At 44.6% G+C, this 25,997-nt stretch overlaps 1 protein-coding gene across 4 annotated transcripts in view; it reads left to right on the forward strand.

Annotated features, from left to right (window-relative positions):
* Positions 1-4,554: 4,554 nt before the first annotated feature.
* LOC124013818 (copine-8-like) overlaps positions 4,555-25,997 on the forward strand; it is a 112,639-nt gene continuing 91,196 nt past the window's right edge. For 2 of the 4 annotated variants that reach the window (XM_046328368.1, XM_046328369.1), the window contains exon 1: positions 4,555-4,760. In XM_046328368.1, coding sequence (XP_046184324.1) covers positions 4,657-4,760 — 104 coding nt within the window. In that variant the 5' untranslated portion in view covers positions 4,555-4,656. The remainder of the gene's footprint in view (positions 4,761-25,997) is intronic. The other 2 variants (XM_046328370.1, XM_046328371.1) reach the window with 1 other exon arrangement.

Here is a 25,997-nt window from a genome sequence, read left to right on the forward strand (position 1 = left end):
ACTGTACTGCTCCCTCTGCTGTTTCTTGAAGTCCACGATCATCTCCTTTGTTTTGTTAACGTTGAGTGTGAGGTTATTTTCCTGACACCACACTCCGAGGGTCCTCACCTCCTCCCTGTAGGCCCTCGTCGTTGATGGTAATCAAACTTGATGATTGAGTTGGAGGTGTGCATGGCCACGCAGTTGTGGGTGAACAGGGAGTACAGGAGAGGGCTCAGAATGCACTCGTGTGGTGCCCCAGTGTTGAGGATCAGCGGGGTGGAGATGTTGTTACCTACCTTCACCATCTGGGAGCGGCCCGTCAGGAAGTCCAGTACCCAGTTGCACAGAGCAGGGTCGAGACCCAGGGTCTCGAGCTTGATGACGAGATTGGTAAAGAGTTTTGACTTCAGTATTGACCCATGCATGTTAGCAATTAAAAAACTGTAATAGAATGTGGTCCAGCCATATAGAGTTAATTCAGTGTTCCTAAAATAACCATGATTCTTACTGCCCTGTCAACACAATCTGACATATTCTATTGGTCTAACCACTGCATTGTTTCTCCATCAATTATTATTTCCATTTTAAAACGCTGAACATCAGAGTTTTAAAATAACCATTATTCTTACTGCATTGTCAGTATATTCTGATAGGGTTTCTTGGTCTGTTCTATGTTTCTCGGATTTATAACATACTTTATCCCAAGTTAATACCAGGACCCAGACGATACTCTTATAGTTTCATAATAAATGAATGTACAGACTGACCTCAATAGCGGCTATATGAGATAAGATTTCCCGTCCGGGGTTATTTTAAGCTCAATCTATATGGGTTTGACAGGGCTCTTCTGTGCTTTTCTGAACCTGGTTTGGTATCCTTTATACCTGAGGGAAAAGAGCTGAGGTGTATGGTAAATAGGTTGTGTCCCACATGGAACCCTATTCCTTGTATAGTGCACTACTTTTCACCAGGGTCCATACTCTGGCCAAAAGCAGTGTATTACACAGTATAGGGAATGGGGTGCCATTTGGGATGCAGCCATTGTAGCAAGAGACTGATAGTATTTTTAGGCTTTGGAATTTGTAATGGGGATTGTGTGTGTGTGTGTGTGTGTGTGTGTGTGTGTGTGTGTGTGTGTGTGTGTGTGTGTGTGTGTGTGTGTGTGTGTGTGTGTGTGTGTGTGTGTGTGTGTGTGTGTGTGTGTGTGTGTGTGTGTGTGTGTGTGTGTGTGTGTGTGTGTGTGTGTGATCATATTAACCCTGTGAATCATTGCTTGAATCATCACTCCCTTCAGTGCCTGTAGATACACATGTAGATGTTTCTGCAATACCCTTTATTTCCCTGTTAAGTCACAGGTTGTGTAATTTGGCTTTTGGAATAAAGGGTTGACCATGAGAGGGAGCAAGATAGATTGATTCAACTGAGAAACAGTGAGAGGGTCGATGCCAAACACAACAATGCTTACCTCACATACAGGGAATAATGTGCCATTTTGGACCCAGCCAGAGTGAGTTTCCTGGCATCTGCTGGGGGAGGATAGAGAGGGTGGTGAGGATGGAGAGAGGGACGAGAGGAATAGGGGAAGAAATGTCAGGGAGATGTTCTGGACCTCAGTACACAGATCATGGGGTTATGATGAGGTGTATTTTATTAATGACATACGGGCATTTCCATTTAAAAGACCCATGAGCACCAACATGTGAAGTTCATGAGAGCATATCAAATTGGGTGTCAAATGAAAGAGTCTATGTTTTTGGGAAGTGAAGGCATAGATACATTTTTCAACCATTTTCTATCTTAAAAATGTGGCATAATTAAAGGCTTTGATTCCTGGATAAACAGATGGAAAGGGGATCTTACAAAACATTCACCAGAAGTTAAATGATATCAGAAATACGTCAAAACACACTAATGTTGACATAGAGACTCCTGCCAACTAATATCAATGTTTTGGAGAAATTGTTAACCTTCTGTAATTTCAAGGAATATTGTCTTGTGCCTTGTATACGCATCTTTGAGATACTTTCTCATTTCTCTCCCTCATGAGGAGGGAGGATAATTAAAGTTTGCAGAAGTAACAAGCAGTGGTAGACTTACCAATTCATTAAAGTGATTTTACTGATATTAATTTTGTTTATGAATTATCAAGTGATTAAAACTTCGTAATTCGGTAATCATACTGTTATGTTCAGCTCATAACGGTTTTCTTTCTCTTTCTAGTCACATCGTGATCAAAGCAAGAGTGTTATAACAGTCTGGACTACCTCTCCCTCACCTCTCTCTCTCTCTCTCTCTCTCTCTCTCTCTCTCTCTCTCTCTCTCTCTCTCTCTGTGTCTTTGTCTCTCACTCTCCAGTTAATGTCACCCCTCCCAGCTCTTACTGACACCTACCCATGACCCCTCTCTCTTTCCCTCTTTCCATTTACATTAACTAGCATCCTCACCTGCTGAGCGCCGACCAACACCGGACGTCCATGGACGTTAAAAAGTAGTTGAAATTTGATCAGTCCACCCTAGCCTTGATGTTAATGTCCACAGACGGACATGACTGGACCAAATCTGAACCTATCGTAGACGTGTGTTTCACAAGTTTGGTGTTTCACAAGTTTGGATTGCACAGTATAGTACAGTATACATTACAATAAATAGAGTACAGTACAGTACAATACAGTTCAGTACAGTACAGTCAGTCGAGCAAGTAGAGTACAGTCCAATACAATACGAGACAGTACCGTAAAGAAAAGTAGAGCATAGTACAGTACAGTAAAGTACAGTAGTACTGCACTGAACTATACTGTACTGAACTGTAATGTACTGTACTCTACTCTACTGCACTGTACTGAACTCTACTCTACCTACCCTACTCTGCTGTGCTGTGCTGTATTGCACTACAATTTACCTCTACTGTGCTGTGATGTCCAAACTTGGGGAGACAGGGAGAATGACAATCAAATCCATAATTATGCATTTCTGTGTAGTACAGCTCAGGGACCCATGATGTAATTATGTTACCATAATTCTGTTAACAGGTGTAAATACTCTTCACTCACTGTAATTCAATAACCAAAAGAGATTTTTTTCTAACTCAAGGAGCCATGTTATAACTTTTGGAAAACGTGGTCACATAAAAACTAGAGGGAGATTTTACCATCATTCCGTTACCAAAAGTTTGCATCTGCACAGTTCTTCCACTCAATTAGTTTTTGTACATTTTTCAGTGGAAATTGTTCAAAGTAGTCATTGTTCATAAAGTTGTATGGTTTGTTAAACTGTAAAATCAGTATTTTTTTTAGTTTTTGCACACATTTTAAAGTAAGATTGCCCATATACCTTGCAGTAGGCTCACTATCATTAACACATTGACCTGTTACAGCTGAGTGGGCAGCTGACACTATAGGCTGTTTTATTATATTCAAGCTGCTCTGTCGGGGTGTGTAGGAGGTCACTCAATACAAGTGGGGTCAATTACTCCTGGTCTGAGAGCGCAAGACTGTTGCCATATATACACATCACTAAATAGAGTGAAATAGGCCTACTGGATAAAACAGAGGACACAGGCATGGACTTCCACGTGGAATCGTCTTTCTCCTGACCTGTGTGGTCATGTGTTAAATAGGCTACCGTGTTACTTTCACCCGGATTCCTCACACCTATGAGTGGAAATGGATGCTGTTTCATGTTTTATGCGTATGTTTATACAGTAGTGTATACTGTGTGTGTCTCTGTCTCTCTTGTTCTCTCCTTCTCTCTCGCGCTCTCTGTGTGTGTGTGTGTGTGTGTGTGTGTGTGTGTGTGTGTGTGTGTGTGTGTGTGTGTGTGTGTGTGTGTGTGTGTGTGTGTGTGTGTGTGTGTGTGTGTGTGTGTGTGTGTGTGTGTGTGTGTGTGTGTGTGTGTGTGTGTGTGTGTGGTTTCATGTGTGTGCGTCCATGCATGTGCGCATTCCGCGTCATGACTGTGTGTTTTGTGTGCGTGCATGTGAATGTACATATTTCAAAGGATCTATTTGGGCATCACTTACAGTAACTCTTTGATGAGTGCTGGCTGGTTGCCTAAAGGTGTGGTAATGGTTTCTCTCACCAGCTAACAGAGGGTCTGTTTTTGAGCTATATTTAGAGGTGGAGGTCAGGCCTGAAAAATACTGGGTAATGAAAATGATGAGCCACCCCTGGGATCAAATGTCTTCTATCCAAACATAGTAAACACATACTTTATTTGTAATTACTTTTCCTGGTGTCGGGAAAATTATGATGGGAAAACAAATAATAAATATATAATTTGGACCACTTAAAGACCTATTACACACAGACACACACACAAACACACACACTCGCTCTATCTATTATTATAAGTCATGACAGGGGCAGTGTAGCCTAACTCCTATTTGATGACTAGTGTCCTTACTGTAGGTATCTTATGAATGCCTGTTATGAATGTAGACTATTTATCAGATGGGCATCTGTGGAATTATTTTGTCTAAGGCGCACATTCCGCTCGCAGCGCAAGTAGGCGACGCTGACTGTTGAAGTGACATCAACCCACCGCTAGTAGCCTGCTTCGGAGCATTCCTCTTCGTTCAGTCCACATGCATTCATTCTAGTTTCGCTGAAGGAGGTGTAGTTTGTTCGATTGTTGCTGCTTGCTGCTGAAAGGGGTTGGACAAAAATATTTTTCACCATGAACAACTGTAATAGCTTCGTCAACATGGCGTCGATAGGAGATTTCGACCCGCTCAATGCTTCCATCCCCGCCACCAAAGTTGAAATCACAGTGTCTTGCAGGTAAGATAATGGCTTCAGTGTAACCCATTTTTTTGTCGGGTGTTGTTATGACTGTTGTCACAGTAGAAGGATATGGTATGGGCAAGTATTCCGGGTTTTATCTGCCATTCCAATTGGCCAACTGTCAAACAAGTTCTGCTTGTAGTGACATTTTGAAAAGTCAATGTTGTTCAGCCAACGGCACTGTTTCTGATTATTTTTAGGCTACATTGTATCTAGAGTGAGGTGTTGAAGTTGTTACTTTGTTTTAGTTTTGGGTGTAAGTTTACAATTCACTTTCGAACTGTAGTCTATCAGGTATTTAATAGGCAGTAACCTGGGATTCTGCCTGTTAGAGGACTGGCAATGGATATCAACAGGCGTTATAATAGGCATCCTCAATAATACCAACATTCCCTATCTTGGTATACTGCCGTATGTTAGAAGGCTGTTCTCACCGAATAATTTGACACTTGTTTTTATTCTGACCCGTGGCTTGTTGTGGGCTGTCACTCACGATCTGATCAGAGGAACATAAATAGATTTACATTGACCTTTTACAAAAGGTAAACTATATGCCAGGAGTAGGCTAGTGATTTGATGTAGCATAGCCTACGTGCAGCGACAGTCAGACTAGTGTATGTGCGGGTTGAGGGTGTATCACCAGCCCGTTTATACCCACCCTGACTCTCTGGAGCCGTGGCTTCCCGTTGCGTAACGGCTCCCCCCGTCCCTGCCAAACCTTATGTAGTATTTAAGGGGTCCCTTAAGAATAGATCAACTGAGGGAATGCTGGCCTCACTGGAATGGGAATCGTAGTGTTGTCACTGGACTGTCACTCATTATTTAATCAACTGATAGTGAAGGAAAGACGACACACACAGTGAGACTTTGTAAGCGCTCAGTAACACATCATAGTGAAACAAAGTGGTGGCCTACTTACCAAGGAAATTCCCATTTGATCTCTCACAATGGACTCAATTGAATAAAAGGGAAATAAATGTAGCAATAACCACACACAATAAACAATAACTAGTTACACAATATCTGACCATACCATGCGGAACCAGTAGTCTACTTGTCTAGGGGAATAAATCCATTAAAATGTGTTATTTCTATCACCTCCAGGGAACAAGTCACATATTACCCCTTTATGTGTCAGCCTCTGAAGAAGAGATGGAGGGTTGTGGCACTATATACATAAGGGATGTTCGGTCAATTCTGGTACTGAGTCACGCTCTAGTGCCTGCTGGGCATAGAGGGGGTCTGTAGGGAATGCCTTAACACTCATTACAACCCAGAGAGGAGGTGAGGTACCATGGTAACGCGGCCAGGTGTGTGTGTGTCCGTGCCTGAAAGGCTCTGATCTCTCATGCTCTCTCTCTCTATCACAACACCACACACACACACACACACACAAGTATACACATGGACACATTATGCACGCACTGTGTGTCTGACGAAGGGATAAGAGTCCCTCTCTTTCTCTCTATCTCTCATTCTGACTTACTTTCTTCTCTCTGCCCAGAGCTCCAATGAAGGCCCAGACTGTTAGTACAGATAACTATATCTCTTCCTGCCTGCAGTCTTCTGATGTCATGTTTACATGTGGGTACGATAGGCTACTGTAGGTGGATGGCTCTGCTCTGGTTAGGTTGGACTATGCCTATTTACTGTCGTCATGACACATTTACATTTACATTTAAGTCAAAGACGCTGTTATCCAGGGCCAGTTACACGGTAAAGTTCTGTGTGGGCCAGAGTTCAGTTAAATATGAATAAGTTGGTGGATATTTATGAGGTGTTCTTCTCTGCTGGATTTCTCAGTACCCCTCGGATCCTCCTGGGTAAATTGATCCTTGGCTTGCTGTAATAAAGCGGGCCTAACTGTTTCAGAAAGTATTTTATTGTACGAGCACTGTATTCCCAATCCAGTGATTGGTTCTACCTCTCTGTGAGTGTGAATGCATGAATTGTTCGGATATTGCATTATCTTGCTATTTCCACACCTGGTACATAAATCTGATTTGTGGTATCTGGCTGGTTGTCTCTGTGGTACTGTAGTTTAGTGTGCGGTTCCCTGTTGTTTAGGGGAACATCACTCATGTGTGGTGTCTGGCTGTGCTTATGGTAATCTGTGGTGTCTGGTTTTCTCAGTGCTTGTTCAGGGATGTGTCTAATCAGTGATAGAAGCACAGATGTCAGAGCTGGAGGCCTCATTACCTCTCTGATTGAAGAGGAGGGCAGGGGGGCACCAGGAGCTCCATAGGGACCAGGGGTACATGTTTGGGCCCAGCTGTGTACCCTTTCTCCCCTTTTCTCACTCCCTTTCTCCCCTTTTCTCACACCTCTCACTCGTCACTCGTCTCTCGCTCATTCCTCTCTTTCCCTCTCTTTTTCCTGGATACCCGTCAATGTGTCTGTCCCCTCTCCCTGTCGCTTTCCTCTCTCCCCTTCCTCCTCTCTTTCCACCTCTCTCCTGGGTTTTCTCTCCCTGTCAGTGTGTAACTGACTCTGACTCCGTGCTTCTACACCTGCATTGCTTGCTGTTTGGGGTTTTAGGCTGGGTTTCTGTACTTTGAGATATCAGCTGATGTACGAAGGGCTATATAAATTCATTTGATTTTGACAGTGTCCTTAGATGTCAGATCTCCCTCTCCATCTCGTTCTCTGTGAGGCTGCCTCTCCTCTTACCAACACAACTGTCACCAATTGGCTGACTTAATGACAGCCACTATTATCAATCCAAAAGTTTTGTGGTAGTTTTTTCTTGAGTTTATTTCAGGTTGACCATGCCTGACTGTTTCTCAATGCTTACCCTCCCCTACTCCCTAAAATACTGTTGTTTGAGGGAGTAAGTTTGTTTTGGGTTGAAACACAGCACAACTTCAGGGATAAGAAACCCCCTGGTGTGTTCTCCAAACACCAAAATGTAAATAAACATGTTTAATTATAAATCTACAAATCTAATCCAGACAGTCAGTAAAAGCTTGCTGGGCCAGTGTTCCCTTTAAAAAAAATTATCTCAATGGGATCATTGTGGTAACGCCATTGCGCTAACGCTAGTTAGCAATTCCGCTAACTCCAGTTGGCAACTTCCTTCTAACTGCACACAGAGAGATAAAAATGGTAACCAGAAGTTCATCTGACTCTGGGAAAGTAGATAAAGGGCTTCATTGCTAGACGTTGGATAGAAAAACTAAGCAAACCTTCCCTCAGCCCACTACCACCTTCTGAACAAATTCATATTTTAACCAATTTCTGGATTTCAGTTGGGTTACTTCAAACAGTTAAAATATTTCTCCCCTGGCTGTTGGAACAAAATTCTCTCTCTCTCTGTCTCTCTCTGTGTAATGGCTTGGCAGCCCTCCTGTACCCTGTCTGTCTGCTTAGTTTATGGAACTGAATGGTGGCCTTTAATTTGAAAGGGTAAATGGAAAGTAAGACTGAGAGTGGAAACATGGCTCTAAGTGTGGGTCGCCTTGGACATCTTTCAGGTGACAGTCATAGGGTTATTGACGATGGCCAGTTTTGAGTCTGGATGATGTCAGATATTCATCAGCTAGGGGACAAGAACGGGGGGATGTTGTGCACAGACTGGTGATTCTCAGACTGTTGCGGTTCATCATTTGCCCATGTTGTCTTCTAGTAATGATGCCACATATGCTCCCGGCAGGCCCATTTATTCAGGAAACGTTTAAATATTTGTCATTTAACTTTGAAAATATGTTACCTTTTTTATATGTGGCATAAAAACAACCAGTCAATGTTTTAATCTGATTTAAGCTACTTCAAAAGTTTCCTTTAGGCATATGCACGTTCGTCCAAAATATCATTCCAGCATCATCAAAATGGCTTGACATTAACCAGGTTTCCATCCAACCTTTTTGTGTGAGTGAAGTACATGTCTGAACAACTATCACGCTATCAAGGGAAAGCATGCAATTGATTAATGCTTCAGATGAAATAATGATGAACTTCACAGGGTGCTGAAAGTGCAAGGTGATGAGCTTGATGCTCCTTTCAATAAGTATCGAGGGTCTTATTCTGATGACATGATCATCGATGCTTGGCTGCTGTTTGACAAATAAAAATGATATCGAGCTTTTGTCCATAATAATCTCATCGTGTAGGTTATACCCACACTGTATCTGCGAGCTGTGTGCTAGAGCGCACTTGCCGATACCAGACTGGGAACATTCGCTATACCTAAACAATTGTTTTTTTTGAGGTAAAACCATCAGTGGGTTAACTGCCTTGTTCCAGCGGCAAAACGACTGATTTTTACCTCGCCAGCTCGGGGATTCGATCCAGCAACCTTTCGGTTACTAGCCCAACGCTCTAACCTGCCGCCCCCAGGATACAAAGTGTGCGCGCTAGGTTACTCACTTTAGACCTGTCCAGGACTCACAGATCACCATGGATAAAGGAAAGGGAGGCAACAAGAGGAAGCTGTTGTCGAATATTGACACGCAGCCCTGGCTAGAAATAACAGATAAGAGATCAAATAAGAAAAATGGAATTAATCTGGGTCGTGTGAATGTAAACTTCCCCTTTCTCTGTCAGAGACTAGAACCTGGATCACATGAATGATTTGGCCATACCAGGCGAAGGCAGGCGAAACATTCCAATATCCAATAGCCGTGTATGCACACAGGCATAAAACATGTGCACATTTGATTGGCTCCAACCCAACAGTCACAAGTGATAATAAAGACGATTCACTCTTATCTGCAACATACTTTCAGAAAAGGAACTAGTTCTATCCTACTTCCGAGCTGGAAGTATAGATCCAGACCTGTCTTTTTTATGATAGAAACCCAACAACACTCAACTAGTTCCTTGCTTGTCTTGAAGGTTCTTTTTGGTGCTTTGGTTCCCTCTTTGACTCTAGGAAGGGATTGTATTTCCCTTTTGGATCCATAAAGATCAGCTAATGGCTTGTATTGGAGAAGTGACAAAAGTGTCTGGATGGATTGAGCTGAGACTGGCCATGCTGTGGCCTGGTTCAATACGACTCGGAGAAAGACCGGAAGATACGTCCATTGTATCTCACATAGGAGAGGTGGTTGAAAAGAGAGTGAAAGACAGGCAAAAGACTGCTGATCCATGATCAATGGACATTTGGCTGGAACTGTGGGAGCTGAATGGATTTTGGAAGACCTTACAGGAGCAAAGTAATCAGTGGGATTTGCAATTTGGCTGAAAACATATGGAGCTGAAATGAAATTGGAAGACATGGTCTCTGAGCCTGGGTAATGGCCAGTGTGTGTGTGTGTGGGTGTGGGTGGGACCTGCCATGTAATAGGGTTTGGGTCTGCTTGGGGAGTCTAGCACACCTCGTAAAGATCCACACACAGAGGAAATTACTATTGACCGCTCCAACTACCCTGAGCTCTGAGGTGATTTTCTACATGGCTGGAAAAAAGGTCCACAGAATTGTGTGCAATTTGCATGTAGTGTGTTTAATCTGCATTGCTGGGAATTGCCAGGGACTTCACAATATAATTTTATCACGATACTTCGGTGCCGATAGAACATGTATTACGATTATATATGTATTTCAAGTCGATACTGTGATTTTTATTGCGATTTGATGTTCCGAACATATTGCTCACTATGTGTCTGCTGCAGAGTGACAAGTAAATGCATGAGAAAACGAGTTTTGATTAGTCAGGGAAATAAGTGGTGAAAACAAGTTAGCCTTGCTCACTATTTAAAAACCTACAGTAACACATTCTTACAATAAAAATAATATTGCGATGTGTAACTGTATCGATTTATTTTTCACCCATCACTAGTAATTTGTGTGATTTAGCGTGTTTCTTTGCTTCCATACTCATTGTTGAACCGCAGAAGGTAAAGTTTGACTCACATTGGATTTGTTTTTCCTCTTTTTCTCTCAATTCAGTTAAATTAAAAGGGGCTTTATTGACGTGAGAAACAAATGTTTACTTCGCCAAACCAAGTGAAATAAACAACAAAAATGAGAAGAAGCAAAACAAAAAAACGATCAGAAATTATACTGAACTTAAATATACACACAACAGGTAAAGTGTTGTTTCCATGTTTCATAAGCACAAAATATAGAGGTACAGGGTGAGACCCAGATGCAGACACGGTAGGCAGATCTTGGTTCGCTCGCTCTGACTAGCCGTTGGATTGGGGTTGGAATCCGGAGGACAGGCTGGCTGACGACCCAATAAGGGTGCAAAACGGTTTCCAGAACTGAGACGAGAACTAAGAACCCCGGTCGGAGACCGTGTCTACCGGGAGTCCGTGGATCCTGAAGACGTGCTGCACCATGAGCTGGGCCAACTCTTTGGCAGAGGGTAGTTTGGAGAGAGGGATGAAATGGGTGGCTTTGAAAAACCCGCTTGTTACCATCAGACGGAGGGAGCCTAGTGACAAAGTCCAGGGAGATATGGGACCAGGGACGATGAGGGACAGGTAGTGGCTGAAGGAGGCCAGAAGGTGCTTGCCTCAGAGTTATTCTGAGCACAAATGGTGCATGCGGCGACGAAGGCAGAGAGGCATCAGGAACCATTGTGGGCCTGCAGAAATGTTGTCGAAGGAAGGCCATGACATGTAATCCCTAAGGAATGAGCTCATTCCAGGGACCGGACTGAATTAGGGACGAACAACCGATTAGCTGGGCCCCCTCCAGGGGCAGGCTGGCAACGGGACTGTACAGGCAGAGAGAGGGCATCAGGTTTAACATTCTTGGACCCTGGGCGATAGGAAATGGTGAAGTTGAACTTGGTGAATAACAGAGCCCACCAGGCCTGCCTGGAGTTAAGGCGCTTGGCTGTGCGGAGATATTCCAAATTCTTTGGTCCAATCCAAAAATGGATGTTCTGCTCCCTCCAGCCAGTGTCTCCACTCCTCCAGTGCCATCTTGACCACCAGGAGTTCTCGATTACCCACGTCGTAGTTTCTTTCTGCAGAGTTGAGATGATGGGACAGGAAGGCACAGGGATGGAGCTTTTGGTCCTGGATGGATCTCTGGAACAGGACAGCCCCCACTCCAATGTCAGAAACATCAACCTCAACCACAAACTGACGGGACGGGTCCAATCCACTACTGCTTTCACCTTTTCCGGGTCCATCTGGACATATCCTTCAGTGATTACATATCCCAGAAAGGAAAAAAACAGGATGTTGTCGAGGTAGACAAACATGAAACGATTTAACATATCCCGGAGCACATCGTTTACCAGGCCCTGGAAGACCACGCTAGTGTGACCAAACGGCATGACCAGGTGGTAGGCATACCAAAAGTCCAGCTCGGAGAAGTTGGTAGCGCCCTGGAGAGGTTCGAAAGCAAGGAGAGGAATGATAGGGGGTAACGATTATTGATCGTTATGTCATTAAGGCCCCGGTAGTTAATGCACGGACGCAGGGTCTTGTCCTTCTTTTCCACAAAGAAAAACTATGCGCCAGCAGGTGATGCAGAAGGACGGATACCTCCAGCAGCCAGAGAATCCTCAATATACTCCTCCATGGCCTTGGTCTCTAGGATAGGGAATATAGCCGACCACGAGGCGGTGTGGTACCTGGGAGAAGGTCAATAGCACAATTGTAGGGACGATGCGGGGGGAAGAGTAGTAGCCCGTACCTTGCTGAAGAGGTCATGATACTCTGCGGGGACGGAAGAGAAATCCAAGGCTTGACTTAAGCTCTGAGAAGGCCGTCTCAGGGACGGCTGCGCTGCTTTGAGGCAATGAGAATGGCAGAACGGACTCCAACCCAGGGTCTCGACCCCGCCCTGTGCAACTGGGTACTGGACTTCCTGACGGGCCGCCCCCAGGTGGTGAGGGTAGGCAACAACATCTCCTCCCCGCTGATCCTCAACACGGGGGCCCCACAAGGGTGCGTTCTGAGCCCTCTCCTGTACTCCCTGTTCACCCACGACTGCGTGGCCACGCACGCCTCCAACTCAATCATCAAGTTTGCGGACGACACAACAGTGGTAGGCTTGATTACCAACAACGACGAGACGGCCTACAGGGAGGAGGTGAGGGCCCTCGGAGTGTGGTGTCAGGAAAATAACCTCACACTCAACGTCAACAAAACTAAGGAGATGATTGTGGACTTCAGGAAACAGCAGAGGGAACACCCCCCCTATCCACATCGATGGAACAGTAGTGGAGAGGGTAGCTAGTTTTAAGTTCCTTGGCATACACATCACAGACAAACTGAATTGGTCCACTCACACTGACAGCGTCGTGAAGAAGGCGCAGCAGCGCCTATTCAACCTCAGGAGGCTGAAGAAATTCGGCTTGTCACCAAAAGCACTCACAAACTTCTACAGATGCACAATCGAGAGCATCCTGGCGGGCTGTATCACCGCCTGGTACGGCAACTGCTCCGCCCTCAACCGTAAGGCTCTCCAGAGGGTAGTGAGGACTGCACAACGCATCACCGGGGGCAAACTACCTGCCCTCCAGGACACCTACACCACCCGTTGTTACAGGAAGGCCATAAAGATCATCAAGGACATCAACCACCCGAACCACTGCCTGTTCACCCCGCTATCATCCAGAAGGCGAGGTCAGTACAGGTGCATCAAAGCTGGGACCGAGAGACTGAAAAACAGCTTCTATCTCAAGGCCATCAGACTGTTAAACAGCCACCACTAACACTGAGTGGCTGCTGCCAACACACTGTCATTGACACTGACCCAACTCCAGCCATTTTAATAATGGGAATTGATGGGAAATGATGTAAATATATCACTAGCCACTTTAAACAATGCTACCTTATATAATGTTACTTACCCTACATTATTCATCTCATATGCATATGTATATACTGTACTCTACATCATCGACTGCATCCTTATGTAACACATGTATCACTAGCCACTTTAACTATGCCACTTTGTTTACTTTGTCTACACACTCATCTCATATGTATATACTGTACTCGATACCATCTACTGTATGCTGCTCTGTACCATCACTCATTCATATATCCTTATGTACATGTTCCTTATCCCCTTACACTGTGTATAAGACAGTAGTTTTGGAATTGTTAGTTAGATTACTTGTTGGTTATCACTGCATTGTCGGAACTAGAAGCACAAGCATTTCGCTACACTCGCATTAACATCTGCTAACCATGTGTATGTGACAAATACAATTTGATTTGATTTGATTGAACTCATGGTCCAGTTAATAACGGGGTTGTGTTTTTGGAGCCAGGAAAATCCCAAAACAACAGGAACATGGAGGGACTCAATGATGAGAAGATGTATAGCCTCACTGTGATTTCCTGAAACCAGCAGATTAACAAGAACATTGCTGTGGGTAACTCTACCAATGGAGCGGCCGTCCAGTGCTCTAGCGTCCATGGGAACAGAGAGGAGTTGAGTGGGGATACCTAATTCAGAAACTAGGGTAGCGTCCGTAAAACTCTCATCTAGCTCTGCCCAGTTGCATAGGTTCCGGTGTATCTGACTCACCCGTCGCCGATGATTCTTGAGGGAGCTCGGGTGGCTTCGGGTCTTCTCGGAAATACTGCCTTCGGGGACTCGCGGATTCGTTCGGAGATGAACGAGCAGCAACAGATGAATGAGTGTGCCCAAGACCAGACCACCTCTCACTCCTGCGTTCCCGTAGATGCCCATCCATCCTAAGAGAAGGGCGAGGACAGGTGAAACAGATCAGGGTGTGACACAAAAAGCTTATTTCTCTCAAATGTTATGCACACATTTGTTTACATCCCTGTTAGTGAGCATTTCTACTTTGCCAACATAAACCATCCACCTAACAAGTGTGGCATAACAAGAAGCTGATTAAACAGCATGATCATAGCACAAGTGCACCTTGTGCTGGCGACAATAAAAGGCCACTTTAAAATATGCATTTTTGTCACACAGCACAATGCCACAGATGTCTCAAGTTTTGAGGGAGCATGCAATTGGCATGCTGACTGCAGGAATGTCGACCTTAGCTGTTGCCAGAGAATTTAATGTTAATTTCTCTACCATAAGCCCCCCCCAGCATTGTTTTAGAGAATTTGGCAGTACGTCTGACCGGCCTCACAACCCGCAGACCATGTGTAACCACGCCAGCCCAGGACCTCCACATCTGGCTTCTTCACTTGTGGGATCATCTGAGACCAACCAATATCCAGCAACCGGACAGCTGATGAAACTGTGTGTTTGCACAACCAAAGAATTTCTACACAAACGGTCAGAAACCGTCTCGGGAAGCTCATTGTACTCACCAGGGTCTTGACCTGACTGCAGTTTGGAGTCGTAACAGACTTCAGTGGGCAAATGCTCACCTTCGATGGCAATTGGCATGCTGGAGAAGTGGACTCTTTATGGATGTATCCCAGTTTCAACTGTACCGGGCAGATGGTGTGTATGGCGCTGTGTGGTTGAGTGGTTTGCTGATGTCAACATTGTGAACAGAGTGCCCTGTGGTGGGGTTATGGTATGGGCAGGCTTAAGCTTCGGCCAACGAACACATTTGCATTTTATCGATGGCAATTTGAATGAGATAGCGTGACGAGATTCTGAAGCCCATTGTCGTGTGCCGCCATCACCTCATGTTTCAGCATGATAATGCACGACCCCATTTCTCAAGGATCAGTACATAATTCCTGGAAGCTGAAAATGTCCCAGTTTTTCCATGGACTGCATACTCATCAGACATGTCACCTATAGACCATGTTTGGGATGCTCTGGATTATGGCTGGGCGATATGACCTAAAACTCATATCTTGATATTTTTTATATATTTTTTTACTTACGCGCGAGTCACGATATATATCTCAATTTAAAAATATATATATAAAAACATCTCTAAGCTTTGTTGTACAATTAAAGGTCAAATATACACTACATTTAAATCTGTCAGCAATAATTTAATGAATTCAGAGATTGTAAAATTATACCTTGACTGAATATATATGCCTTCCACAACCATAAAACCCACTAATAATGTCATTATTTAAAAAAAATAGTTGTACTGACTTTTATGTTCAATAAACACTGATTTGGCTTTCAGGTCTGTCTATAAAAATGCTCTTTTTGTTTACAAATTTAACCTGAACCATGCACATTCACTAACAATTTTTATTTTACTAGGTTATTTAACTAGGCAAGTCAGTTAAGAACAAATTCTTATTTTCAATGACGGCCTAGGAACAGTGGGTTAACTGCCTGTTCAGGGGCAGAACGACAGATTTGTACCTTGTCAGCTCGGGGGTTTGAACTTGCAACCTTCCGGTTACTAGTCCAATGCTCTAACCACTAGACTACCACTGCCGCCCCAATGCAGAAAATTAACACTGTTTATGAGACCAAGACCAGAACGTGTCTCCTTCCTGAGCGGTATGACGGTTGCATGGTCCCATGGTGTTTATACTTGCGTACTATTGTTTGTAAAGATGAACGTGGTACCTTCAGGCATTTGGAAATTGCTCCCAAGGATGAACCAGACATGTGGAGGTCTACAATTGTTTTTCTGAGGTAATGGCTGATTTCTTTTGATTTCCTCATGATGTCAAGCAAAGAGGCACTGAGTTTGAAGGTAGGACCTTGAAATACATCCACAGATACACCTCTAATTGACTCAAATTATGTCTATTAGCCTATCAGAAGCTTCTAAAGCCATGAAAACATTTTCTGGAATTTTCCAAGCTGTTTAAAGGCACAGACAACTTAGTGTATGTATACTTCTGACCCACTGGAATTGTGAGTGAAATAATCTGTCTGTAAACAATTGTTGGAAAAATGATTTGTATCATGCACAAAGTAGATGTTCTAACAGACTTGCCAAAACTATAGTTTGTTCACAAGAAATTTGTGAAGTTGTTGAAAAACAAGTTTTATTGACTCAAACCTAAGTGTATGTAAACTTCCGACTTCAACTGTATGTGCCCTCTGTTCGCCATTGTTTTGTTGGATTTCGTTACCATGTCCGTTGGTCTGTGAGTATCTGTCCTTTGTGAGTTTGGCTTTCGTGCTGCGTGTATTGTGCACTTGTTATTATGGGTCTCGTCCCGTCCCGTGTATTGTTGTGCATTTGTTATTATGGTTCTTGCCCCGTGTAGTGTATTGCGGGTTTCGTCCCGTGTATTTATTAAAGGTTTTAACTCACTTTTTTGTTTGGGTTACATCCCTGTGTTTTTGTATATGTGTTTGTTTTGGGCTTCATCCCCATGCCTTTTCATGGCATTTTGTTTATTTTTGGTGGAGTATCCAACTCTCCTATTACGAATTCCTGCACCTGTCTCCAATCAGTTACGTGACAAAATAACACATGGAATCAAAAAAAAGTGCTAGTTTTGGTGTCTTCAGTATTATTCTACAATGTAGAAAATTTGTAAAAATAAAGAAAAGCCCTGGAATGAGTTGGTTGTGTCCAAACTTTTGACTGTTCCTGTATGTCACTAAGGTGTTTTTTAATAAATAAAAAAATCTTTAATACATTTGCAAAACAATCAAACTGATTCTACTTCGTCATTATGGGGTATTGAGTGTAGGTTGATGAGGATTTGTATTTATTTAATACATTTGAGGCTGTAATGTAACAAAATGTGGAAGAAGTCAAGGGGTCTGAATCCTTTTCGAATGCACTGTATACAAGTATTTGTAGTTTATATTGATACATTGTACTGATTTAAATACACCTCCCATCTTGCCAATAAAGTCGTCCATGGTCATGTGACCTTTGGAACGCTACATGGTGGGAGATACTGGTGGATGTTCTCTTCAATGACCAGAACCTTAATGGTTAACATTTAAGGCATTTGGCATATGGTATGCCAGACATATCTGCGTCCCAAATGTCACCCTATTCCCTATAAAGTGCACTATTTTGAACAAGGCTCATATAATAGATTCCTGAATACATCAATAACCATAATTACAAGTCAACAGCACTTGCTCTAAAGAGCTCCTCTCTTCACACCGCCAAGCGCCTAGTCAGCCTACACTGAACTCACTTCAATCACCCGGTGACATATTGTGTGACCCTCAACTTAACTCCAGTTCCTTTCACTACCATAAGCACTTTGCTTGCAAAATGCAAATAAAACGAAATCCAATTTTTGCCGTGAATGGGTTTTTGTATGGATTCATGAAATTACTTTTTTTTTACTATGTAATTCTAAGATTAAATATTTAATGTTATCATGCTTGGTTACTTTATATATGTTTAAGTATAGTATGATTAGTTGAAGGTATGTTAGCACTTGGCTGGAACACAGCTCTGCACATCACATGGGTCCTTTGCACCAGATTTGAAGAGCCCTATCTTAACTGTATAAATCACAGGCTAAAGTTTTTTGAATGACAGGTGAAGGTTTGAGTGACAGCCACAGGTGGTCATGATTCTTTCTTCTCAGCCTTTTCACTGTTGGAATATTATAAACAGGCAGTTAGGGGTCTGGGCCTCACAACCTGACTCTGTCAGTCACTGTCACCATGGTGATATCGAGGCTGACAGACTGCTGGAGAAGCAAGTATCCATGTCCACATTACATTTACATTTAAGTCATTTAGCAGACGCTCTTATCCAGAGCGACTTACAAATTGGTGCATTCACCTTATGACATCCAGTGGGACAGTCACTTAACAATAGTGCATCTAAAACTTAGGGGGGGTGGGGTGAGAGGGATTACTTAACCTATCCTAGGTATTCCTTAAAGAGGTGGGGTTTCAGGTGTCTCCGGAAGGTGGTGATTGACTCCGCTGTCCTGGCGTCGTGAGGGAGTTTGTTCCACCATTGGGGGGCCAGGGCAGCGAACAGTTTTGACTGGGCTGAGCGGGAGCTGTACTTCCTCAGTGGTAGGGAGGCGAGCAGGCCAGAGGTGGATGAACGCAGTGCCCTTGTTTGGGTGTAGGGCCTGATCAGAGCCTGGAGGTACTGAGGTGCCGTTCCCCTCACAGCTCCGTAGGCAAGCACCATGGTCTTGTAGCGGATGCGAGCTTCAACTGGAAGCCAGTGGAGAGAACGGAGGAGCGGGGTGACGTGAGAGAACTTGGGAAGGTTGAACACCAGACGGGCTGCGGCGTTCTGGATGAGTTGAAGGGGTTTAATGGCACAGGCAGGGAGCCCAGCCAACAGCGAGTTGCAGTAATCCAGACGGGAGATGACAAGTGCCTGGATTAGGACCTGCGCCGCTTCCTGTGTGAGGCAGGGTCGTACTCTGCGGATGTTGTAGAGCATGAACCTACAGGAACGGGCCACCGCCTTGATGTTAGTTGAGAACGACAGGGTGTTGTCCAGGATCACGCCAAGGTTCTTGGCGCTCTGGGAGGAGGACACAATGGAGTTGTCGACCGTGATGGCGAGATCATGGAACGGGCAGTCCTTCCCCGGGAGGAAGAGCAGCTCCGTCTTGCCGAGGTTCAGCTTGAGGTGGTGATCCGTCATCCACACTGATATGTCTGCCAGACATGCAGAGATGCGATTCGCCACCTGGTCATCAGAAGGGGGAAAGGAGAAGATTAATTGTGTGTCGTCTGCATAGCAATGATAAGAGAGACCATGTGAGGTTATGACAGAGCCAAGTGACTTGGTGTATAGCGAGAATAGGAGAGGGCCAAGAACAGAGCCCTGGGGGACACCAGTGGTGAGAGCGCGTGGTGAGGAGACAGATTCTCGCCACGCCACCTGGTAGGAGCGACCTGTCAGGTAGGACGCAATCCAAGCGTGGGCCGCGCCGGAGATGCCCAACTCGGAGAGGGTGGAGAGGAGGATCTGATGGTTCACAGTATCGAAGGCAGCCGATAGATCTAGAAGGATGAGAGCAGAGGAGAGAGAGTTAGCTTTAGCAGTGCGGAGCGCCTCCGTGATACAGAGGAGAGCAGTCTCAGTTGAATGACTAGTCTTGAAACCTGACTGATTTGGATCAAGAAGGTCATTCAGAGAGAGATAGCGGGAGAGCTGGCCAAGGACGGCACGTTCAAGAGTTTTGGAGAGAAAAGAAAGAAGGGATACTGGTCTGTAATTGTTGACATCGGAGGGATCGAGTGTAGGTTTTTTCAGAAGGGGTGCAACTCTCGCTCTCTTAAAGACGGAAGGGACGTAGCCAACGGTCAGGGATGAGTTGATGAGCGAGGTGAGGTAAGGGAGAAGGTCTCCGGAAATGGTCTGGAGAAGAGAGGAGGGGATAGGGTCAAGCGGGCAGGTTGTTGGGCGGCCGGCCGTCACAAGACGCGAGATTTCATCTGGAGAGAGAGGGAGAAAGAGGTCAGAGCACAGGGTAGGGCAGTGTGAGCAGAACCAGCGGTGTCGTTTGACTTAGCAAACGAGGATCGGATGTCGTCGACCTTCTTTTCAAAATGGTTGACGAAGTCATCTGCAGAGAGGGGAGGAGGGGGGGGAGGGGGCGGAGGATTCAGGAGGGAGGAGAAGGTGGCAAAGAGCTTCCTAGGGTTAGAGGCAGATGCTTGGAATTTAGCGTGGTAGAAAGTGGCTTTAGCAGCAGAGACAGAGGAGGAAAATGTAGAGAGGAGGGAGTGAAAGGATGCCAGGTCCGCAGGGAGGCGAGTTTTCCTCCATTTCCGCTCGGCTGCCCGGAGCCCTGTTCTGTGAGCTCGCAATGAGTCATCGAGCCACGGAGCGGGAGGGGAGGACCGAGCCGGCCTGGAGGATAGGGGACATAGAGAGTCAAGGGATGCAGAGAGGGAGGAGAGGAGGGTTGAGGAGGCAGAATCAGGAGATAGGTGGGAGAAGGTTTGAGCGGAGGGAAGAGATGATAGGATGGAAGAGGAGAGAGTAGCGGGGGAGAGAGAGCGAAGGTTGGGACGGCGCGATACCATCCGAGTAGGGGCAGTGTGGGAGGTGTTGGATGAGAGCGAGAGAGGGAAAAGGATACAAGGCAGTGGTCGGAGACTTGGAGGAGTTGCAGTGAGGTTAGTGGAAGAACAGCATCTAGTAAAGATGAGGTCGAGCGTATTGCCTGCCTTGTGAGTAGGGGGAAGGTGAGAGGGTGAGGTCAAAAGAGGAGAGGAGTGGAAAGAAGGAGGCAGAGAGGAAAGAGTCAAAGGTAGACGTGGGGAGGTTAAAGTCGCCCAGAACTGTGAGAGGTGAGCCGTCCTCAGGAAAGGAGCTTATCAAGGCATCAAGCTCATTGATGAACTCTCCGAGGGAACCTGGAGGGCGATAAATGATAAGGATGTTAAGCTTGAAAGGGCTAGTAACTGTGACAGCATGGAATTCAAAGGAGGCGATAGACAGATGGGTAAGGGGAGAAAGAGAGAATGACCACTTGGGAGAGATGAGGATCCCGGTGCCACCACCCCGCTGACCAGATGCTCTCGGGTGTGCGAGAACACGTGGGCGGACGAAGAGAGAGCAGTAGGAGTAGCAGTGTTGTCTGTGGTGATCCATGTTTCCGTCAGTGCCAAGAAGTCGAGGGACTGGAGGGAGGCATAGGCTGAGATGAACTCTGCCTTGTTGACCGCAGATTGGCAGTTCCAGAGGCTACCGGAGACCTGGAACTCCACGTGGGTCGTGCGCGCTGGGACCACCAGAGTAGGGTGGCCGCGGCCACGCGGTGAGGAGCGTTTGTATGGTCTGTGCAGAGAGGAGAGAACAGGGATAAACAGACACATAGTTGACAGGCTACAGAAGAGGCTACGCTAATGCAAAGGAGATTGGAATGACAAGTGGACTACACGTCTCGAATGTTCAGAAAGTTAAGCTACGTAGCAAGAATCTTATTGACTAAAATGATTAAAATGATACAGTACTGCTGAAGTAGGCCAGCTGGCAGTGGGTGCGTTGTTGACACTACACTAATCAAGTCATTCCGTTGAGTGTAATAGTTTCTGCAGTGTTGCTATTCGGGGCTAGCAGGCTAGCTAGCAGTGTTGTTTACGTTACGTTGCGTTAAAAGAACGACAATAGATGGCTAGCGAACCTAGAAAATCGCTCTAGACTACACAATTATCTTTGATACAAAGACGGCTATGTAGCTAGCTAAGTAGCTAGCTACGATCAAACAAATCAAACCGTTGTACTGTAATGAAATGAAGTGAAAATGTGATACAACCTGTGAATGCGACCGGGTAGTTGAGTTCTATACAGAAGACGTTGGCTAGCGTTGGCTAGCTGTTGGCTAGCTAGCAGAGTCACCTACGTTAAGGACGACAAATAGCTGGCTAGCTAACCTCGGTAAATTAAGATAATCACTCTAAGACTACACACTCTAAACCTAAACAACACAATTATCTTGGATACGATGATACGATGATACGAAGACAGCAAAGACAGCTATGTAGGTAGCTAACACTAAACTAATCAAGTCGTTCAGTTGAGTGTAAAAGTTTCTCAGTGCAGCTAATCAGTGGACGTTAGCTAGCTGGCTAGTGAAGACTACGTTAGGACGGCGAAATACGATAATTACGCAATTATCTTTGATACAAAGACGGCTATGTAGCTAGCTGAGAAGAAATTGCTAAGATAAGACAAATCAAACCGTTGTGATATAATGAAATATAATGAAAAAGTTATACTACCCGTTGGAGCGACGTGCAGATGCGACCACTCGCTCCAACCGGAACCGGAATTTCAAATCCACTCTTATGTCAACATGTTCATGTTCTGTCTCTCTCGGTCTCTTTCTCTCCGTGCTAAGAAATATGTAGTCTTGCATGTGGGTATCAGTCATTTGTGTGTGTGTTTGTTCATGTACTCTAATTTCCATATACTTAAATGACAAAGATGTCAATCAGATGCCATCAGATAGAAACGCTACAGTAATGATTTACGAACACGTCGTAATAAGATTTAATGGACCCGTCGTGTCCTCCTCTTGAGTCATATAGAAAGAAGGAGGGAGAGAAGAGATGGTTTGAGAGAGATAAACAGAGGGTATGACTAACACACACACACAGACAGACTCGGCACATTCCAGTGAGTGGGGTACTCTCATAGGCCCAATATAGTAATCCCCACCCTGGTCACATCTCTCTTGTAGTTAATATTCCTCTGGGTGTCCCCTCTCTCATCTCTACCCTGGGGAGGCAGACAAACGCTCTGCTCTTCTCTGCACTGCTTATGGATCCCCTGGCTCCCATTGGCCTGCTGCCCTGCCATGCTGCTGCCATACTGCCAGCCTTAACAGCCTTTCCTCTACTGGGCTCTCCTCTCTGCTGGAGGACTGGCACAGTGGAGCAAGGGAAGCGGGAGTGTAAGAGAGGGAGCGAGGTGGAGGAGGGGAAGAGAGTGGAGAGAGAGTTGGAGGAAAGGTCAGAGAGAATCTTAGCGAGAGAAACAGACAGACAGACAGGATATCACCTTCAATCAATCAGAATGGGTTCTCAACAGAATCCATGAATAAAACAATGACAATTCAGTAAATGTGTTATTGTGCCTAGCTAAGACGGGATACATTGATAGATGGTGGTAAGACCTGAGATTGAGAGGGGAAGGAGGGGGAAGGGGGGTGCAGGGAAACAGAGTGAAAAGAAAGAGATAAGCATATTAACTACATCTGCCAGGGTTTATAGTAAATGGTAATGCCTAGTTGTGTCTCAGAAGAAGGGCTATACTTCTGTGGCATGTCACTCATGACCACCACTGAGTTTGCATGTTGACATAAGAGTGGATTTGCCTAATAATGTAAAACATGGCAAGCACAGGTTGAAATATTAATTGTGTGTTGTGTGTGCGAAGGTGATCACATGCGTACACACTGCCTAGTCTCTTTGCTCACCCAGCCCAGCTTGTCAGTAAAAATTAGGGCAGGTCTCTCCGAGAGAGGCACAGAGAATATACAAGCCACAGCGCTGCTGATGCTCTCTTTCTCTCTGTGTGTGTGTGTGTGTGTGTGTGTGTGTGTGTGTGTGTGTGTGTGTGTGTGTGTGTGTGTGTGTGTGTGTGTGTGTGTGTGTGTGTGTGTGTGTGTGTGTGTGTGTGTGTGTGTGTGTGTATGAAAGAGGTGTACTTTGCGAGAAATGATCATGTGTGTGAGAAAGAAAGAGGGAGGGATAGGGAGAAAGATATAGGGAAAATGTAGAGAGAGGGGAGACCGAAAGACAGACAGACATAGCTAGCTTCTACCTGTGGAGCTGGGCTCAGTGACCTGTTGAAAAGCCTCCTCATATTAGCATGCTCTATTGCTCCTGTTCTCTCCAGATGTTGCTAAGCATAATCCTGCTCTGTTGCCAATGTTGCCACACTCATATCCATGTCCTTTCATACAGTACAAGCCGCCATGGAAATAGAAAACCATTTAAATGTTTTATTTCACCTTTAATTAACCAGGTAGGCTAGTTGAGAACAAGTTCTCATTTAAGAACTGTGACCTGGCCAAGATAAGGAAAAGCAGTTAAGACACATACAACAACAAAGAGTTACACATGGAATAAACAAACAGTCAATCATACAGTAGAAAACGGATGGCACTGTGATCGACTGCATTCAATATGTTGAGTAGAGTGTTGGAGGCTATTTTGTAAATGACATCGCCGAAGGATCGGTAGGATGGTCAGTTTTGCGAGGGTATGTTTGGCAGCATGAGTGAAGGATGCTTTGTTTTGAAATAGGAAGCTGATTCTAATGTAATTTTGTATTGGAGATGCTTAATGTGAGTCTGGAAGGAGAGTTTACAGTCTAACCAGACACCTAGGTATTTGTAGTTGTCCACATATTCTAAGTCAGAACCTTCCAGAGTACAGGTCGACCAATTAATCGGGCCAATTTCAAGTTATGACAATCGGAAATCTGTATTTTTTTAGCGCCGATTTGCCGATTTTTTTTTTTTTTTAATATAGATCTATATTACTTAAAAAAAAATCTTTATTTAATCTTTATTTAACTAGGCAAGTCAGTTAAGAACACATTCTTATTTTCAATGACGGCCTAGGAACGGTGGGTTAACTGCCTCGTTCAGGGGCAGAAAGACAGATTTCCACCTTGTCAGCTCTGGGGATCCAATCTTGCAACCTTACAGTTCACTAGTCCAACGCAATAACGACCTGCCTCTCTCTCGTTGCACTCCACAAGGAGACTGCCTGTTACGCAAATGCAGTAAGCCAAGGTAAGTTGCTAGCTAGCGTTAAACTTATCCAATAAAAAACAATCAATCATAATCACTAGTTAACTACACATGGTTGATATTATCTAGTGTCCTATGTTGCATATAATCTGACTGAGCATACAAGTATCTAAGTATCTGACTGAGCTGTGGTAGGCAGAAGCAGGCGCGTAAACATTCATTCAAACAGCACTTTGGTTCGTTTTGCCAGCAGCTCTTCATTGTGCATCAACCATTGTACTGTTTATGACTTCAAACCTATCAACTACCGAGATGAGGCTGGTGTGTCCGAAGTGAAATGGCTAGCTAGTTAGCGCTCGCTAATAGCGTTTCAAACTTCACTTGCTCTGAGCCTTGGGGTGGTTGTTTCCCTTGCTCTGCATGGGTAATGTGGCTTCGATGTGGTGGCTGTTGTCGTTGTGTTGCTGGTTTGAGCCCAGGGAGGAGCGAGTAGAGGGACGGAAGCTATACTGTTACACTGGCAATACTAAAGTGCCTATAAGAACATCCAATAGTCAAAGGTTAATGAAATACAAATGGTATAGAGGGAAATAGTCTTATAATAACTACATTCTAAAACTTCTTACCTGAGAATATTGAAGACTCATGTTAAAAGGAACCACCAGCTTTCATATGTTCTCATGTTCTGAGCAAAGAACTGAAACGTTAGCTTTCTTACATAGCACATATTGCACTTTTACGTTCTTCTCCAACACTAAAGGCTAAATTGATTTTATGGATGTATTATATTAAGTTAAAATAAGTGTTAATTCAGTATTGTTGTAATTGTCATTATTACAAATACATTAAAAAATATATTTATTTGTATTTTTTAAATCGGCCGATTTAATCGGTGTCGGCCTTATTGATCCTCTAATTATCGGAATCGGCGTTGAAGAATCATAATCGGTCGACCTCTAGTCCAGAGTAGTGATGCTGGACAGGCGGGCAGGTGCGGGCAGTGATCATTACTTTAAGACATGAAGGTCAGTCATTGCGGAAAATTAAGAACTTTGAACGTTTCGTCAAGTGCAGTCGCAAAAACCATCAAGCGCTATGATGAAACTGGCTCTCATGAGGACCGCAACAGGAAAGGAAGACCCAGAGTTACCGCTGCTGCAGAGGATAAGTTCATTCGAGTTAACTGCACCTCAGATTGCAGCCCAAGTAAATGCTTCACAGAGTTCAAGTAACAGACCCATCTCAACATCAACTGTTCAGAGGAGACTGCATGAATCAGGCCTTCAT

The sequence above is a fragment of the Oncorhynchus gorbuscha genome, linkage group LG25 (assembly GCF_021184085.1).
Source record: "Oncorhynchus gorbuscha isolate QuinsamMale2020 ecotype Even-year linkage group LG25, OgorEven_v1.0, whole genome shotgun sequence".
Lineage (NCBI taxonomy): Eukaryota > Metazoa > Chordata > Actinopteri > Salmoniformes > Salmonidae > Oncorhynchus > Oncorhynchus gorbuscha.